The sequence below is a fragment of the Ambystoma mexicanum genome, chromosome 6q, assembly GCF_040938575.1.
Source record: "Ambystoma mexicanum isolate Mex_15411 chromosome 6q, UKY_AmexF1_1, whole genome shotgun sequence".
Lineage (NCBI taxonomy): Eukaryota > Metazoa > Chordata > Amphibia > Caudata > Ambystomatidae > Ambystoma > Ambystoma mexicanum.
The window spans coordinates 1,117,507,331-1,117,526,044 of record NC_090937.1 but is presented as its reverse complement, the minus strand read 5'-3'; the positions used below and the strand labels follow the sequence as shown (position 1 = coordinate 1,117,526,044).

Here is an 18,714-nt window from a genome sequence, read left to right as displayed (position 1 = left end):
TCAGTTGGTATTTGTATTTAACCTATTAGATTCCCATTGCTTTTAAGGCAGGACATAGTTATTCTATTGTTCGAACCCATTTGTAACTGGTCCAGTTGAATTTGCAAGAATCCTTCTTGCAGTCGAGGCCTTATCAATTGTAAGCGACAGAAGGGACTGTATACACGTAGAAGCCAGATCAGGCTTATTACCGGCCCCTTTGCGGTTTGCAATGAGATGCATTGAGATTGCACAGCACTTTAATGTGTTAACTTTGGAAACTGAGGATGGTAGTCAGAGTCTGACAGAGCTTGAACGGTAAGTCAACGTTACATGCATATTTGTTTACTGCCAGTGAATCAGGTGTGATGGACCTCGCCTTTCCTTTTTCGTGGCCAGATGTTTCACCGCTGATAACCCTCCTCTAGTTCCCCTCTAGAGAGAGGATTCAAAAGTGTGCGAAATACATCGAATTGTGGTATGCCCCACTTTTTTGACCGACCATTTGGTCGAATTACATTCTGCTGCATTTTTTTTTATCACAAAACAGATGGATGGTGGGTTTGGGCTAGATATATAGAAAGGGGGATGTAGGGGTATGTTAGGAAATGTAGCAAAATGTCATTCATCCAAATAAAGTCAGATACACTTCATAGATCCCTGATTGTTTTTACACATGATGGCAATACCAGGCCTTCAAAAAGTCCTAACTCTATCTGCACCTGACCTGTCCTGTCTCACGTTCTGTCACTTTCCGTTTGTCCATGTCTCCATGTATGAGCTCCGATGCTTGTGGTCAGTCGGCGCAATACAAATAAATAAATAAATAAATAAATAAATAACATACTTGAAAATGACATTTCTTAATGTGGGAAACTATGCATAGGAAAAATGATCATGGTTACGAGTCCTTCTTGTATGCATTTCCCTCTAAAGATATACACAGCGCATCAGAGGCGCTATTTACCCCTTACTATGGCAAACAGCCTCTATAATATGGGGCTACCAAAAAAGATGAACAACCATCCACTGTTACTGTATCTAAAGTAGGATTGTGGATTACTAGATGCAAATGAGTGACCTTATACTGTTGTTTTCTCTTCTTCTCCCCATCAGGTTTCATCACTTTCGCAATAATCATAATTATGGTCTCCCTGGTGATGATTTTCGTTGTGGCTCCGAAGAAAGGCCAGTCCAACATATTGGTCTACATCTCCATTTGCTCGGCGATCGGAGCCTTCTCCGTGTCCTCAGTCAAGGGCTTGGGAATCGCCATTAAGGAGCTGGTGGAAGAGAAGCCGGTGTACAAGGACCCTCTCGTCTACATTCTGATGGCCAGCTTGGTGATCTCCGTCAGCACCCAGATCAACTACCTCAACAAAGCCCTGGACACGTTCAACACCTCCATCGTGACGCCCATCTATTACGTCTTCTTCACCAGCATGGTGGTCACCTGCTCCGTCATTCTCTTCAAGGAGTGGAGCAACATGAGCGTGGCGGACATGATTGGCACGCTCAGTGGCTTCCTCACCATCATCACCGGCATTTTCCTCCTCCACGCTTTCAAGAACACCAACATGCCGTGGGGTCAGATCGCCACCTCCGTCAAGAGTGAGCGAACCGAGGCGGAGCAGCAACACGAGGCCCAGCATAACTTGCTCGAACACATTGAAACCCCACTCTTGGTGTACGAAGATGATCACTTGTTCAACAAAGCAAATGAAATGCTTTGAGTTCTCCTGTTTGGTAATCCAGCGGGACGAGCTGTGGTTCCATTAAGGACGCGCCAGACTCCTCTCTGTGCATGGTGGGCCGTGAAGGTTTCAGAAGCGGCACCATTGCATAGTATGAAGACTGTTTTTAACATATCACAAACTGTTTAAGTTGATGGATGTTCTCTTCCAAGTCGGCTGTACAGAAATAAAAGCATTAGGATTATTTTTATACAGCCATCCCCGATCCTAGCGGATGGGATTCGTGTTTACTGTAAAAGACGCCGCTGTTCCGATGTCGAATGGACGCATAGACCTGTGCCAGGGGTCTGCCCACAACCTGATGCCGCTAATCAGTGAGGCCAGTGCCCATTTAACCACTGTTTGTTCATGGACAGTATTTATCATTTGCAAAATGTTTTTGGACCGCCATATACGCCGTTCTAAGAGTCCAATGCACCTTTGGAAGCATCCACGCAAGTGCCTGTAAGTGACGTCAGCTGTATATTTGCACTGAAATAGTCTTCCCCGAGCACGCGCACTCTCATAGGAAACCCGAAACAAGCTACTTTCAGTCACCCCAGGCGCTGGAGCCGGGGCATGCCTTTGCACCGTTGCATACAAAATGGAGGCGCAAAAAGGAAAGTATTGTAATTTGAGTGGTTCAAATGTACAGCCCTATCTTTCCAAAATGGATTCCGCTGGCAGCAGCACGCATGCCTTGCGTATTGGAAAGTGTGCTAGCGTGCGAGAGAAACTTTCTCAGCTGATGTGTATATAAAAGGCGATGCATATATTTTTCAAGAACAATAGAAATTGTATTGTACTTTGGTTTTTACGATGACTCATGGGCACGTTGACACCAACCGTAGTTAACTGTGACAAATATTGAACAATCTCTGTGAGGGCACTACATGTGCATGAGTATGTGATGCAGGGGCGCACCTGCACAACCCCCCAGCTCTCACACCCACGCGCATTCGTACGTGGTATATTGTTCTTTATGGGGCGGTATGCTTGATCTGAAATAAAGCTTGCCTCGACACCTCACACAAATACACGCAGAGCCTCATTCACAAAGCGTTTATCAATGGGTGCGTCCCAGGTGACAGATTATAAACAACCGCTAGGGACACAAAAAGCGCTTGATTTGTACCCCAAGTGGTTGACCTGTACAGAGTCTGCAACGCAAACATGTGATATACACGTTCAACTAATGCTTTCTTTCCCCCCTAGTGAGCAGAACAGCGCTTTACATCCCCTCGAATAGAAGTGGCTGATTTGCATATAACACTTCAATCCTTCTGCTTCAAAGCGCTAGAGTAATACTTGTTGTTATTACCTATTTTAAGGACACTCGATGTATTGATTGACCGCTGAGCTGGCACTTCTGGCATTCAGGCAGTCGCATCACTAAGAAGAGGCCTGGGGGGGGGGGCTGGCCCCCATCTGAAATCCTGGAGCCCCTTTGCTCCCCACCCTTCCTTAGCTGGACTGCTCTCTCTGAACTGTCAATGCAACGCAACACAAGAGGTGAACAACAGGATAGTGTACTGTTGTGCAGAAATAGATATTGAAAACGGAGGCCGTCATAAGTCTTCATAAGCACTCATAAGCAGAACAATCAAAACAGTTCAGTTCCCTCTGCAGCTAAGACCAGCCCCTCCAATCAGAGTGTAGCGCACAAAACTGCTAAAGATGGGGCATTACTCACTGAATGGTTTCTTGCCTGCATTCTGATGGGAGGGAAGGTGCAGTGCCGTGTGTGTAGTTGGTGTGCACAAAAGCCTCTCTGTTATGTCACACATTCCCTCTCATAGGCGGCCCCCCACTTTTGTCTGTGGGCCCCACATATTTTTGTCTTTGGCCCCCTCTGTGTCCCTCCTAAATGTGATTCCTGGTGATGCCACTGCATCCAGGCCTGAGTTTGCATGATGCACGCAGCAGTCATAGGCAATTGCTTAAGTTGCTGAGATCTCTTACCAGCTCTCTTGAAAGCACCAAAGCATTCTGGTATTCCGAGGATCTGGTACATCGAAGATGTAGATGCATTTGGAAGTTCATCTCAAGACATGCATTCAGTTCAACATCAGCACATGCACATGTGGGCTGCTGCTCAGCTCGTGATCTTTGAGGACGAAGATGACGTTTCGGGTCTGTTTTACCAACGTCGATCACCCAAGCTCTCCACACAGTACCCGTTGGACTTACATGACATCAATATCGTTTATATGCTTAGAATGGCCGTCTCAAATGGATTTGTATTCGCACATACCCCGTTCACTTATTTGCATGTCATGGAAGGCCTCAAATGCAAGAAGCTTCCATACTGTTGCTCGGTTTACCTGCACATGGCACTGGCCTTTTACCTCGCCAGCCCCCCCTCACCACCACCTCACATGTCATTTTGGATGGTGGTAAGAGTGACAAGACGTCCTGGTTTTGCTGGGACTGTCTGGGTATTTGCACCTCCGTCCCAGGGTCCCAAGACTTTTTTAAGTTTAAAAACCCTGTCCCGGGATTTGGGGATTGGGTGAATACCATCACAGGTTTTTGGCCGGATATCATGATTTTTCCTCCAGCTTGCCAAAAACCGGGATGGTATCCACCCGATCCCCAAATCCCGGACAGGTTTTTTAAACTAAAATAGCCACGGCACCCTGGGCGCTGCACCATGACACGGGACAAGACACCCGCATAGAAATAGGTCTACAGTTTCATCGCTCAAGCTGTAGTCCTACTTCTTTGTCAGTGGCCTGTCCCGATTTTTTATTTTCGAAATCTGGTCACCCTAATGATAGCAAATGGTAACGAGGTGTGGTGAACAGTCCATGCTGTCTGTGTGTATCTACTGTCTGCAAAATAGTGCATTGCGAACGGATACACACAGCATGTGATGCAGTGAGAGCCTGCGCTGCCCATAATGAGGTAGCAGAGAGCATGGCTGTCATGCCCGCATCTCCTGCTGAAATCATTAGTATGGAGCGGGGCAGAGAACACCTGCCTGCCTGTTCTCCCAAATTGCCATTAGTCCGGCTGTAGGACGATCAGATTCATAAAACGAGTGCAGTTACCCCAGTGTCCATCAGGAGGTGGCAGAGGGCTACGTTATTAACATCAGTGCTCGTTCGTTTTTATGATGTAGTTTATGCTCAGGAAGGAAGTCCTAAATGCATCCATGTTCATGTACAGCACCGGAAATGGCAGCACAAGCTTCCATGCACCCCGCCATTTTACCACAACCCTCATCTGTAATTTCAGAGTATACAATTAGAGCTCATTCAGATTTCATTCTCATGTGGGACCAGTCAGGATTGTGATGAGAGCATTTATAGACGACAGCCACAAAAGACTCACTTTGTCGTGTATTGTTGGTGTGGCTGGTGACTTGCAAATCTCACAACTGGAGGATTAGCTGCACGTCAATGGAATGCCCTCTACCCAGTTCTGACCTTCAGATAACACAATGATGGATTGTGGGAGTTGCAGTGTTCATTAACTTCTAAATGTAAAACATCGACTCAAGCAACTGCATACCTCTCAACCTTTTTTGATACCAAGGCGGGTGAAAACCCAGAAAGGCCATAAACATAAAAGTAGGACTGCCGTAAAAACATGAAACGGCAGTCCTACTTCTATGTCGCTGACCTTTTACGGGAGGGGGGTGGGGAGGAATGCTCCCAGGCACAATCCTCTCATTGGAGGAGAGCGCCAGGGAGGGGGAGGAAATGGGGGCGTGAAAAGCATGACACTTGCTTTTCACGCCTCCATTCGCGCAGGAAGAGTCGTGCCGGGACCCGATTTCGGGATCTCGAAATCGGGTCCCGGCAAAAATATGAATCGTAGCTCCCACCTTTGCCAAGGCGGGTGAAACAGATGAGCTGGCGGGTGGGCGGGTGTGTAGATGCTTTGGCGGGTGACACCCGGCAAAAGCGGGTGAGTTGAGAGCTATGCAACTGACGCCAGTCATTTACAAACATAAAGTGGGAGATTGATGCCCCAGTGTCATGGAGTCACCTGGTCACCATAAACTTAAGAGGGGGATCTTTTCATATGCAGATTTCATGAAGTCTTGTTCGTCAAACCGCTTTGAACGGATTGGACAATGCAAACATCCATTTCAGGTTCTGATTCCTGTTTATTGAATATTACAACGCGTTTTTAAAAACATGATGTCCAGAGTTACATGTTCTGTTTATTGCATATTACGGAAATCTGGGCCTATCCCCGCAGCACGCCCATCACTGGGTTGGTCACTGACAGGCACACTGGTTCCATTTCGAGTTGCGCCTTGGATCTGAAAGGCTCCTGCTGGTATAGCGTTCTTTCAACGATGGGTGAAATTTCGATGTTTTTTTTTTCTGAGTATATTTTACCGAAAAAACGAATCGAAATTTTTAAGGGGGGTCAGAAAAGTATATATATATATATGCAGTGGGGTGGTCGGGAATCGGTAAAACATAATTGGGGATGGAGGGCTTGGGGTGAAACCCCCCACCCCAAAAATTAAAAAAAACAATTTTGCTGAGTTTTTTCGATAAAAAATACTCTGTAAAAAACCCATTGAAATTTCACCCATTGATGAAATGACATAGAACACTCCTGCTGGAGCTGCCCATCAGTAGTTGACACATTTGTTGGAACAACATGTTCCTGTTTGGTCCCTTGTGGTCCTGCAAAGAAGCCAAACCTAAAGAGCACAGATCTTGAAGAGTTTGGATGGGTGGCGAATCCCCAAGAGTCATCGGCGGCCATACGTGGGCCACTCTTCCCCAAAATAGGAGTGTGTGTACATCTGTTGGCTGTTTGACAAATTCTTTTTTTTTAACCTGGTCTATTTTTAGACAGATTTTATCCGTCTTACATTATTTGTTGTTAATTGTTTTATGTATTTTATCTGTTTTGTCTATTAAGGTTAGAATTTTATTTTTTCTGTGCTGTTATTGTGTTTATTTCTGGTAAAGTTTTGCTCTTAATAAAAACTATTTTACCACCTACTATTTAAAAAACACATAAATCATCAACCCTACTATACAAAGACAGTGGGGCTCATTACGAGCCCGACTGCAACTGTGCTGGTACTACCAGCAGGTTGCCGCCGGAACCGTAATGAGTTACCGGCACCTGACACGCCGGTAAATTGTAATTCCCCATTCCCATAAGGAGTCTAAGCACAGGCCGGTGCTTCCGTGATGGTCTGCTTACCATGGCTGCTCTGTCCGGCAGGGTCCGAACTGTCGGGCACAGCAGTCCGTCATGCAGACCTGTAATATGCCGGTCCAGAAACTACGGTGCCGGTAAACTTACCGGCATTGTTGTTTCCAGACCAGCAGGCTCAGAATGAGCCTCAATACATTTGAAATGATTGCAAGTTACAAACAATTGAATGGCATCGTCTACAAAAAATATTTTCAAAGCCTTTTAACCGGGGCACTAAAGAAATTGGCCTCTAGCTCAGTAAACATGGTCATTCCAGTAGCATTGATCTACGGTTCCAAACCTGACCGGCAAGCCCAATACTAATGGCTAGATCTAGGGACCTTCTGCCAGTCACCCAATGCCACCTACGCTGGTGCCTGCTTCAGCCCAATCAACAAAAAGGACCTTCTCTTTACACTAGAAGGCAGTTCATCCACATATCATTGAGGAACACTGCTGGCTACAGAAGGTTTTCCGTATTTAGACATTAGGGTTATCTCTGTGAGAGCACTCTGATCTTAGCAGCCCCTTCAGCCCGCAGTAGCCTACATGGAAACACTAGCATTCCCATCCTTGCACAGCAATCATACAGGTATGCTCTCAGAGAGTTCAAAAAGCCCCCAAGAATTAGCCACATGGTGCCACTTTTTTTAGAACAGTCAAAAAACGAGCCTTCCAATTTTATCACAGAATAAGCGGTTACCTTAACAGTGCCATCCTTTCGAGAGCAGGCAGGCCAAGCTCCAGCCTAATCAAATGTATGGAAGTCCTTTGTCTCTGGAGGATAGCTCAGGGGCAACATGCTCGCCTTGGAAGCAAGAGGACATGGAGCACCACAGGTTTGATCCCCTGGGTCCACGCTTAGAAACCTCTGTTAAGCGCGTTATAAACAACCTATCATAACCTTTGCCAGAAGCTATGGACCCTTTTCGAAAGCCGCGCTACCGTCACAGCCAAATAAAATATCCCACCAGGGAGACACACCTTCTTCCCTAAAAATGTCCATTGTCTAATTTTTCACTTTGTGCCACCAAACCAAGGCAGGGATGGGGAAACCCCCATATTTAGGGTCAAATAGAATTAAAAAAAAAAAACATGAATGGAACTGCCTTCCATTTGCTTAAGGAAACCAAAGGGTGCCACAACAATTTAGAGCAAGACAGAAAAAACACAAATGTAACAGTATTCCAAACATATCCACAGTTCATGCCTATCAATTGATCAGGGAAATCTAATATTTTCGAAGATCTCAATTTTAATACAGTTGGTTGCAATGTTGCTATCCTCGCAATAATGTTTCAATACACTTAATATATTCTGGTGGATAATTGCGGTTTTGGCCATCAGGATTGGCTAGTCTGCATATAGCAATAGAGGGATTGGCTCCATTCTCAACCTTGGAGAGCAGATGCAGAACTCAACAAGACGCATCGGGAGATCAGCTACATGTAATTAGTTCACGTCAGCGGTCCCAAAAGGAATCCCTGTTCTAATCTCGATTCAGTACTTAGATTCCTCCATATAAAGCCAGCCATAATCAATTATCATTGGCTGTGCCAAGGGAATCCCAATTTCATGTGTTTGCACCATACATGTCTTATGTTCCCTCTTTTATTTTATTGTTAATTTATAACACACTTAATACCAGCGAGTGGTTTCTAAGCACGGATCGGGATTCAAACCTGTGTTGTGCTGCGTTGTCTTTCTTCCAAGAAAGACGTTGCCCTGAGCTATCCTTCCTCCCAGACGAAGTCCAGAAAAATGGAGTATAATGAGAGAGCAGAGTTTGTCAGGTGAATGGTCACAGAGTTAGGTAAGATGGACCTTTCTTTTGGGAAGTCTCTGTAGCATGATGGATTAGCCTTGTATGTTCTTCCTACGCAGTTCAATGTGACCACATATGTTTTGCAAAAAGGCTGCCAGAGGCATTAACCAGGACAATTAGGCAAAAGTTACTGGGGCACATTGTAATATATTGCATTCTAAAGCAGGCCCTTCCAAGATTCTGGAACCACTCCAGAGGTAGTAATCCAGCTGCAAAGAGAGTACATCATCTGGGTCCACTGATGGGTGTAGTATTTTTTAGAACACATTAGACATCTGTTCAGGACCTGATAGAGACCTCGTTAATGACCACGTTTTCTTCGGGGTTAACCCTTCGCAACAGTCAGTGCCCTGATGCTGTTTTACATTTGGCATTGCAAAAGGTTTGCCTGGTACTTCGTCTAGAGATGACACCCAGGCTGCCCATTGCATCTTGGGAGAAGGTCCAGTCCCGCGTCAACGTCAATGAGAACACTTTCAATGCAAGAATCTCAGTAAATGGTGAGATCGCCAAAGTCAACATAAGCAGTCACCAGAGATGAGAAAGAGTGGCGCTCATTAGTAGTTCCCTGGTCTGGAAAAAATGCCAGTACAAATGTGGGTAATTTCCGCACCAGCCTTTTTTCTGGACCGGAGAAACACAAGTTTGCCGGTGGGGGCAGTGAACTAGAGGTGGGCCTGACCTGCCGGGAGTCCAGGCCCTACCGGCAAATAAAAACCAGTACCCCTATTCCCACAGCAGGTCGTAGTAGTTTTCTATAGGACACGTTTTCGGAGCTACCATCTGGCCTGATGTTCCCCAGCCCCAGCTTGATTGAGGGCCTTTTGATGAGGCCTTGTAAATCGTCAGGAACATGTTATGGGGCTCAGGCAATTTCAAATAGAAGATCGTTTCACATTGAGAACCTGACTCCTGAAAAATTAAAAGGACGAAGTTGGGTGTGTAAAACGCAGCTGCCTACGGCCGTCAATTGATTGATTGATTGATTCATTTATTTATAAAGCGCTTTACACCAAGGCGCTTGTGTTCACTGTCGTTCTTTGTAATCACACAAACCCCAACCCCTGCGTTTGATTGTGTTTTGCAGACAGCACTGTGAACCACTCCCACCACGGTTCCTGCCATTTGCAACACGCATGTACAGCACACTGCACGACACCAATAAAACGTACCACACTGAAAATGGCCCCTGCTGGTACGAATCATGCTTTTGAGACATGTGCTGTTTCCTAAATGCTGTCTGTGTTCTCACACCGGTGCACCCCGCCTTTATTGAGCGTGTGGGGGGTTGTCTACTTGTCGTTCACCGGGTAAGGCTACTTCACCCTTTTTGTTTGAACTCGCAATGGTGTTGCTTTTTAACAGTGTTTTTCAACTGTACATATTTTGTAAATAGGACCTTGTTATCAGTCTACTGCACTGTTGCCTATTTTCATTGGAAACCTTCTTATTTATCGAGACACTAATAAAGTATTTTCCAAATGGGCTTCCGTTCAATGTTCTGTGTATCACATGTGATGACACATGTTCTGTGTATCACACGTGTGGGGCGCGCACATTAACTGGTCACAGAGCCGGATCACTTGAATTATCCGCATGCACTATTGGGGTGGACATCTTCAGGCAGAGACCTGACTGTGTGGGGGGAAGGGGGGGGCACCGAGGTTACAACCCAGTATTCCAGAACTAGGTGAGGCTGCGCACTGCAATGGCCAGAATGCCGGGCTGGTATCTTATAAATAAATATATATATATATGATTTACTTATCACAAACCTAGCTAGAAGGATCAAATAATTTAGTGTCATTCTTGAGTGAAGGGGCCAACTTGAGTACTTTAGTTAGTACAGTAATTTACATCTACATTCAATGTATCTTTTACTGCAATGTGATACCTACACATTTAGTTCTGTTTCCCCCATGGCTGATAAACCTAAAATTGCACTAAGTGCACCCCTCTTCTCGCTCCACTGCATGGCACTAGACACACACCTCACTGCTCATGCTCAAATCTCCAGCCATAACATGTCCTATTGATTGTGTATAGTCTTCAGTGCAGCCAATCAAAGCCATTCCGAGGATGGATCTGTGTGCTCAGGGGGCCTCATTACGACCCAGGCGGTAGGGGGTTAACGGCGCCGGTAGAGCTGCCGGGCGCTGTTAACCCTCTACCGCCTCCTTATGAGGTCTGCTCGCAGGTCCCGCTAGGATGCCTGGTAAAACCAGGCGTCCTTAGCGGGTCCCTCGAGCAGACCAGGATGCTAACAACGGGCCCGTCATTAAAGGGCCCATTGTTAGCATCCTCCCATTTCCCATTTAGCCCTATGGGGGCTCGAATGGGAATGGGGATGTACCGGGTCCGGGTTCCTTGAATGGGGAAATACCGAGCCCTCCAAGGTCGGAATGGCACAGTATTTCCCCCTTCAAGGAACCGGGACCCGGTACCTGGTATGGGGGTAGCCATGCTGCTAAAAGCGGCATGGCTACCTCCATACTTGTAATGTGGCCCAGTGTCATTCAGTGCTTCGCTTTGCTGTGCTTACGCATCACCTATGCTTGTATATGCTTTATAATAGCACTGGTAGTGTAGAGGATTGTAAATTCTACTTTGATGAAAGGGAGTAGAATAGAAACCTTTTCTCGCCAGTGCTTTTTTAAACTGTCATGACACAAAATGGAATATGAATGGCCTACAATTAAAACAAAATAATAATATGAACAGTTGTGCAAAACGTCACTTTACATTTTAACCAAGAAACATAGACTGGTACTTTGAAAACAAAGTGAACAGCAACAGACACTGGGTTCCCACCTCTGCACTAATGCTCTGGTGTTTTCCCATTGGTCTCCTGATTGCAAAGTCCCCACCTGCCAAGTGATGCCAAGTAATTGTGAATATTTAAGGCCATCATTGATCATTTATGGCACCAATTTGTTGCCGTGAAAACGACCTTTCCTATTGAATGAAGATTTTATGAAATGCCTGTGGTGTAAAGGAGGAGGCAGTGGAATGCAAGGTGAGCAATGACTTTTACTTAAGGTGCTGTTAAGCAGTGGTTATGCAAGATGCGTATGCAGCGGTGGAATGCTATGGGGCTTCACTTTGAATGCACGGGTTGGCATCTTCCATGGCAGCCATTCCCATCTATTTGGGATGTGAAACAAATGAAAAGTACCTTTGAATCCAGGTGACGTAACTTAAGCCCCACACATGTCTCAATTACTACTAATCTTGTGGTGCCTTCTTCTTTTGTTGACCTTTTTCCCCTTACTTGAGCACTACTCCAGCCTCTTTTCTTTTGCAATTGGGGAGTTTGCGACCTAAGCCCCACCCACCTACTTATCCCAGATCCTTCCTTTCCTTTCTTAACGGGTAGATCAATGGCATCTCTCACTGGGCTTACAAAGCAAAGGGCAAAAGAAGAAAAGGGCAATTCCTGTTCGGACCAGTTTGGACCTCAAGGATACAAGACCAGAGCTGTTGCTCCCCTGACACAAGTTAAACTCTCTTGAATATGTGTTTCACCCCCCTCTCCCAACAGTCCATCCCCATAATCACCATTCATCGCCAACCACGCCGCTCACCAGAAACATCATGGTCACAACCTTGCAGCAACCTCACCCAGTTCACAATAGACCTCATCAGCACTCATCCAGCCCTACATGGAAACTGATGCCCGCCAACATCCGCTCAGCAATCAACCATGCAGCAGACATCGCCAACCTCATCATCACTCATGGCTTGGATTGCATTCAGGTCTCAGCAATAAAGATGGCATCCAAGTCCTGAGTGATGATGAGGTTAGTGTTGTCTGCTGCATGGTTGATTGCTGACCGGACATATTCCCCACCCACATCCTTGATGTCCTCATCCCCATTGGCTACACAATTCTACAATGAAACTGTCCAAACAAAATGGGTGGAGGCCTCAGGTTCATTCACAATGCATCATGGCCATGCACCAACTGAATGTCATGAAATTGGATTACATCAGTAGTCTCTTAGTAGATATCAACAAGGGAGACGTTGCAAAACTACAGGTGATTCAAAATAGTGTGGTGAGAGTGGTTGAGGGGCTCAAAAGTAGAGATTATGTCTGTCGAATAAGGAAAGACCTCCACTGGCTGCCAATGGAGCCCAGAATCTCACACCGCTTGTTCGCCATAACACATTAATTCTTGTCGGTTGCCAACCCGGAGTATCTGGCAGAGTCTCTGTCCAAAAAACACACACAAAGGGTAATAAGATCTAATGATACAAATCTGCTTAATGTTCCCAGAAAGACGTTGTCTACAGAAGGCAGAAGTGCATTCTTCTCCGCAGCTCCCAGGGCGAGGAATGCCCTGTCTCCTTATCGTAGAAGTATCAAATCATTGGAGATCTTCAAGCAGAGCCTTAAAACACATCTTTGTTCTTGATCTCATAAAGCTTATGACTCTGGTTTAGCCCCGCCCCTGTGGATTTGGGGGAGTCAGCCTGGTGTGTGATTGTGTGTGTGTGTTTGGGGTTTAGCGCTGTTATGCCTTCGGGCCCCTCAGTGCTCTATAAATAAATAAACCAAACAGGATATTAGTTCCTGATTCACTCCTTCTTTTTCCATGTACATATGGGCCTCATTACGAGTTTGGTGGTAATTCGGCAGTAAATCCACTGAATTACCGCCAAACTCGATAACTGTTACTGTCACTTGGTCCCATGGGGTTACCATGGGATTACAACTGGTGGAAAGTCCCCATATTTGGAGTCCATAAACTCCTTGGGGATTTTTGGCAGAAATACAGCGTGGTAAATCAGCTTATGTAGGTAAAGTGGTGGATTTACCTCCAGCTTGTTTCTAGAGGTACATTCTCATCCTTTAGAATCGGCAGTGCCAAAAAAAACAACAATAATTCTGTTAAGGACAAAATAAGTGGCAGTAACAGAATTACCACAATTTTGTTCCTGTACCGCCAAACAAAGCCCATATTGACCTAGTTCATTCATAGAGATATTGTGCCTATCTCACAGGTAAATAATAAAATGCCCTTCCCAATAATATGGTATATAATTCCCATTTTAATAATTAAGCCATAAACCTGACCGACAGTGGCATTACCGGGTCATGTAATGCCCCGGGGCCAAGTTACTTAATGTTCGCCCCGGGGTGTTACTAGAACCAGTAATGGCCACGCCCGGAGGGATTTATTGCTATTAGCATCCAAGAATGCCTTTCAACGCGGTTGGCATTTCAAAACTTAAATAAACCACAAAACAAGATGGCCACCATGGGAACATGGAATTACATGTAGGCCCTTCTCCCTTTCCATGGAAGCCATTTCCCACCGCACTGCATCTTCAAGGTACGAGGAAGCTGCAGGTAAGTGCATGTGGAGGGAGTAGGCAAGGGAGGTGAACATTGGGTGTGGAGGGTGGAGGTTAAAGGGAAGGAGGCGCACAGGAGCATTTACCTGAAGTCTGGTAGGGAAGAAGATGGCCTCACCATTCCGAAATTCCTGATAGACTGAGAGGCCCCCTGCCAGGATGGTAATGAGGAATATTGTGTCACCCTTCAGGTACAAGATTTAGTACGCTTCTCATTAAAATGGGATATTGTGGCCTTTGCACTGTTAAGGGATATGGTTTTCTTCTTAATGGCAAGCCATTTGTACTCATTGGAGATCTCCAGAGGATATATGGGACCTCATTGTGGGTTCTCCCCAAGCATAATATGTCTAATCCAAGATGGTACCCTAACACTAGAGCCATCTCTGGGTGTGTTTCCTGAGAACTTAAGTGCTGCTTATGCTTGTAGTCTATGCATGGCAGAGCCAACACTCTTCCCAGAGTGCATGCATCATTTGTAGAAATGCAGGCTCATTATGAGTTAGCTGGTCAAGAAATAACTTGCCGGTAACGTGTACCGGCACTTTACCAGACCGGCAAACTCTGAGTCCGCCAGTAGGGGCTGTGCTCCGCCAACAGGCCTGACCTCTGGGTAGTTCAGGCCCCTACTGGCAGACAATTGCAACAATCATAGGCACCGTTATTACTAGTGCCTGGGATTGCGGCTTCCCCATCCCATGTAGTAGTGTAAGTGTATGAAATGAATTAGTGGAACTATGTTCCCTGCTGGCCTGCACCTACTCCCCGCAAACCCATCACCACGCCCCCTCCCACACACAATACAACCCCCCAAACACTTGCACCTGCTGTTTAAGGGAACGTTCAGTGTAGTGCACTGAAAGTGCAAGTTACAACTTCTTCCTACACTTTAATTTTAAAACGAAACCATTTCGGAACGGTTTCTTTTTAAAATACAAGTATAGGAACAGTAAACCTTAATTTAAAAAAGTAGAGGAGCACCGCTCCCGACCGCTCCCGCTCACTTCGACCACTGATCCTATGGAGTCCTACGGGACTGCATGGGAATGAGGATTTACTGGCATCTCCACCACCCGTAACATCCCAGTAATAGTGGGATATCGGGCGGTGGGGAAAGTACGGTAGTCCCCCGGTCCTGACGGAATTACCGGCGGGATACCGGGGGCCTTGTAATGAGCCTGATGGTCTTGAAAAGGGTAGATCAACGCTGACATCATTTTATTCCTGCATGAGCCGTGGATGTATATCAGCCATGTACAAAGCAGAGGCACAGCTATGATGCAAGGTGATGCAGCATCCACAACCATGTTTAGGGAGGTGGCACTGTGAGGAAGCTCATCCCAGAGTGCATGCATCACTTGTAGACATGCAGACTCATTATGAGTTTGCTGGTCAAGAAATAACTTGCTGGTAACTTGTACCGGCACTTTACCAGACCAGCAAACTCTGAGTCTGCCAGCAGGGGGTGTGCTTCACCGGCAGGCCAGACCTACGGGTAGTTCAGGCCCCTACTGGCAGACAATTGCCACAATCATAGGCACTGGTATTACGAGTGCCTGTGATAGAGGCTTCCCCATCGCATGCAGTAGTTGAAGTGTATGAAAAGAAGTAGTGGAACTATGTTTACTGCTGGACTGCACCCACTCCCCACAAACCCATCACCACTCCCCCCCTACACACAATACAACCCTCCAAACACATGCAGCTGATTGTTTGGCACACACGCACAGGACCCCTTAGGGCTGTGTGAATGCTGTGACATGCTGTGTCCAGGGCTCAGGTATACTCACTTTCCATTTCAGTGTCATCAATGAAGGTGGTCTATGCCGCCTAAGGACCGGAACGAGATTCACGTGCGCACTACGTGCTGGATCAGGCTTCATTACGTGTAACGGAAAAGAGACAGTGGGTTTACCACGTGGGTAGGGTGTGTGGAATTGTGCTGTAATGCCATGCCATGAAAGTTCAGAGGATGAACCATTAGGAAGATCATTGTGAATGTAACTGACTAAATGTATCATACTGTCTTTTCTGCATGAGGCTCATTTTGTAAAACCCTATAATCAACAGTAGGTTTCTGCGCTCGGAGGCCACATTTTTAGAAGGGCGATACTATGCAAGTTTCTCTGCACACCTGTATGGAAAGATACCTTGGGGCTTTTAACTTCAAGATGACATCAGTCAGATCCTACGAAGACCAGAGACATGTAGAGGACTGGGGGTCTGCAACCCCCATCCTGTAACACTACCAGGTACTTGTAGGGCATATCTTCTCAGCTCCAAAGTCCTCTTCAGGCCTTAGGATAGTGCCAGGCACTTGACCTTGGCCCTCATTACGACCCTGGCGGAAAGCAACTGACCTGACTGCCATAGCGTAAATAGCGTTTCCGCCATTGCACGACGGAGTAAAGTGCGGCTAATTCTGACCCATTGGGCACGAGCACTACGCCATGGCGGAAGTGCAAAGTCCGCGATGGCGGAAATGTCCCCAAAACGCCCCTCACTGCCGTCGTACGGCGACCTAGGTGCAATTCGGCCACCGATCATAGCGGCCACCGTAATGAGCGGCAATCGGAAAATACGGTGACCGTAAATATACGGAAACGGAAGCAAAAACATGGTCCCGGAACGGGAAACAGCGCGCCGTACACCGATAAAATCAGAATTTCCACACAACTATTAAAAATACTACCCTGAGACACATCCCAACCCGTCATCCACCCTAGTGAAAACAATAACAATGGGAAAAGTAGCGAAAAAAGCGTGCGACCGCAAGCGGCAGGTCCACTTCTCCCGTGAGGAACTCACGGTGCTCACAGAGACCCTCCAGGAGAATGCTGCCGTCGTCTTCTCGACGCAAATGACCAGGACGGCACTTGCGAACAAGAAGGCCATATGGGCCCTGGTGGCACAGCGGGTAAGTGCGGTGGGGACCGCACCCCGCAACCCACAGCAATGCAGAAAGCGATGGGACGACTTGCGGATACGCGTACGGAGCATACTATCCGCCAACCGTAACATTGCCACAGCTACCGAGGATCGGAATCACCCATCAAGTTGACCCCCTGGGAAGAAATCTGTGCCTCCACCATTGGAATGGAGACTATAGAGGGAGTCGGAGGGATGGAGAAAGGAGTGCAGACATCCGAAGAATCAGGTAGGTGTCCCAAATAAAACAATGCTAAAACCACAATGTCCAATCATGTGAAGTACCATGTGTCCACATAGTGCAACAGAAACACATGTCCAGGAGAACGTCCACATACATTGGCCTGATAGCGCACATTAAAAGTCAAATTAAATAAATAAATAATTAAAATTCCTAAAAACACCCTCTACACGTGCAGCAGGCACCCCCTAACTGCAGGCTGCAAAACAACTGCACCCTCAATCCACACAAAAATGAAACCACCTCCAAGGCCCTGACCCAAATCACCCTCAGGTACCACCCCAATGCATGTGATACATTGCCATTCCAATTTCCACAGACCCATAAATAACGCTCGCCCTCCTTTACTCCACCACAGGGTCCGAGTCAAACGACGAGCTCCAGGACACCCCTACCAGCACACCTGCAAAGAGGGCCAAGACCAACGGCCAAAGACCCTCCACCTCAGCTGCACGGATCAAGACACGGCAGCAGCACAAATCAAGTGGCAGCACACAGGAGGGGACTTCAACAGGCACCCCAGCAGCCAGCATGGCCACAACAGCACCACCACAGGCCCCCCCAATGGATGCCACAGAAGGCACTGCTTCTGGTGGCAGCAGCACCATAGGTGACACTGCATTAATGGCAGCATGCTCCGACACAGAAAACGGTGATGTCGATGTAGGATCCATCCATGACCTGTCTCAATCCCCCTGTTTGTTTCATCCCGTACACCATGAGGATACCACGCAGGGGCACCCACAAGACGACGACTGGCCATCCCCCACAAGCCCTGTGTCAAGGCAACATGAGGTGATCAGCCCCTCTGTGACACCACCGCAAATGGCCATGTCCCAGCAGAGGCAACAGTCCCTCGACCAGGTGATCGTGCAAAAGCAGCAACTGGCCACGCTCCTCAAGGACCTTGCTGATGAATGTGGGGGTACTAAGGCAGCCATAGAAACATGTACAGAGACACTAAGGGCACAAATGGATAGAAGCACCGAGAGCCTGAGAGTACAAATGGAGAGAAGCACCGAGAGCCTGAGAGTACAAATGGAGAGAAGCACCGAGAGCCTGAGGGGGGAACTGCATGCGACGTCCAAAGACGTATGTGCTGAACTTGCCGCTGTGCGCCGTGTGCTCACTGAGCTCTCACAAACCCTTAGGGACATGCATGGACGTGAGCAGGCAGAGACATCATCCGTTGCAAGTTCCGTCCAGGGCAGCCCCCAACGTAGATCTGGGAGGAACCTGCGCTCCACAGGCAGGGGTGCCCCTGATACCCGGAGAGGGGGCTTGAAATAGCGTCTGCCCACTGACAATGAGCTTCCTTGGACACTGGTGTTTCGGGGGGGAGGTAGGAGGGTGGAGGGGGTGTGTTGGGCTTACTTGGGTGGCGGGTCGATGGGGTGTGTAACATAATTTCACATATGCTATAAACATTTCACAATCATCCAATGAGATGTGTGGACATTGATCTTTGTG

The 18,714-nt window shown here is 47.0% G+C and overlaps 1 protein-coding gene across 1 annotated transcript in view; it reads left to right on the top strand.

The window, feature by feature from the left end:
* The window catches only part of NIPAL1 (NIPA like domain containing 1), a 258,775-nt gene extending 253,458 nt beyond the window's left edge, over positions 1 to 5,317 (top strand). The window contains exon 6 of the mRNA XM_069631705.1: positions 1,096 to 5,317. Within this exon, the coding sequence (XP_069487806.1) occupies positions 1,096 to 1,712 (617 nt within the window). The 3' untranslated portion in view covers positions 1,713 to 5,317. The remainder of the gene's footprint in view (positions 1 to 1,095) is intronic.
* The last annotated feature ends 13,397 nt before the right edge of the window (positions 5,318 to 18,714 follow it).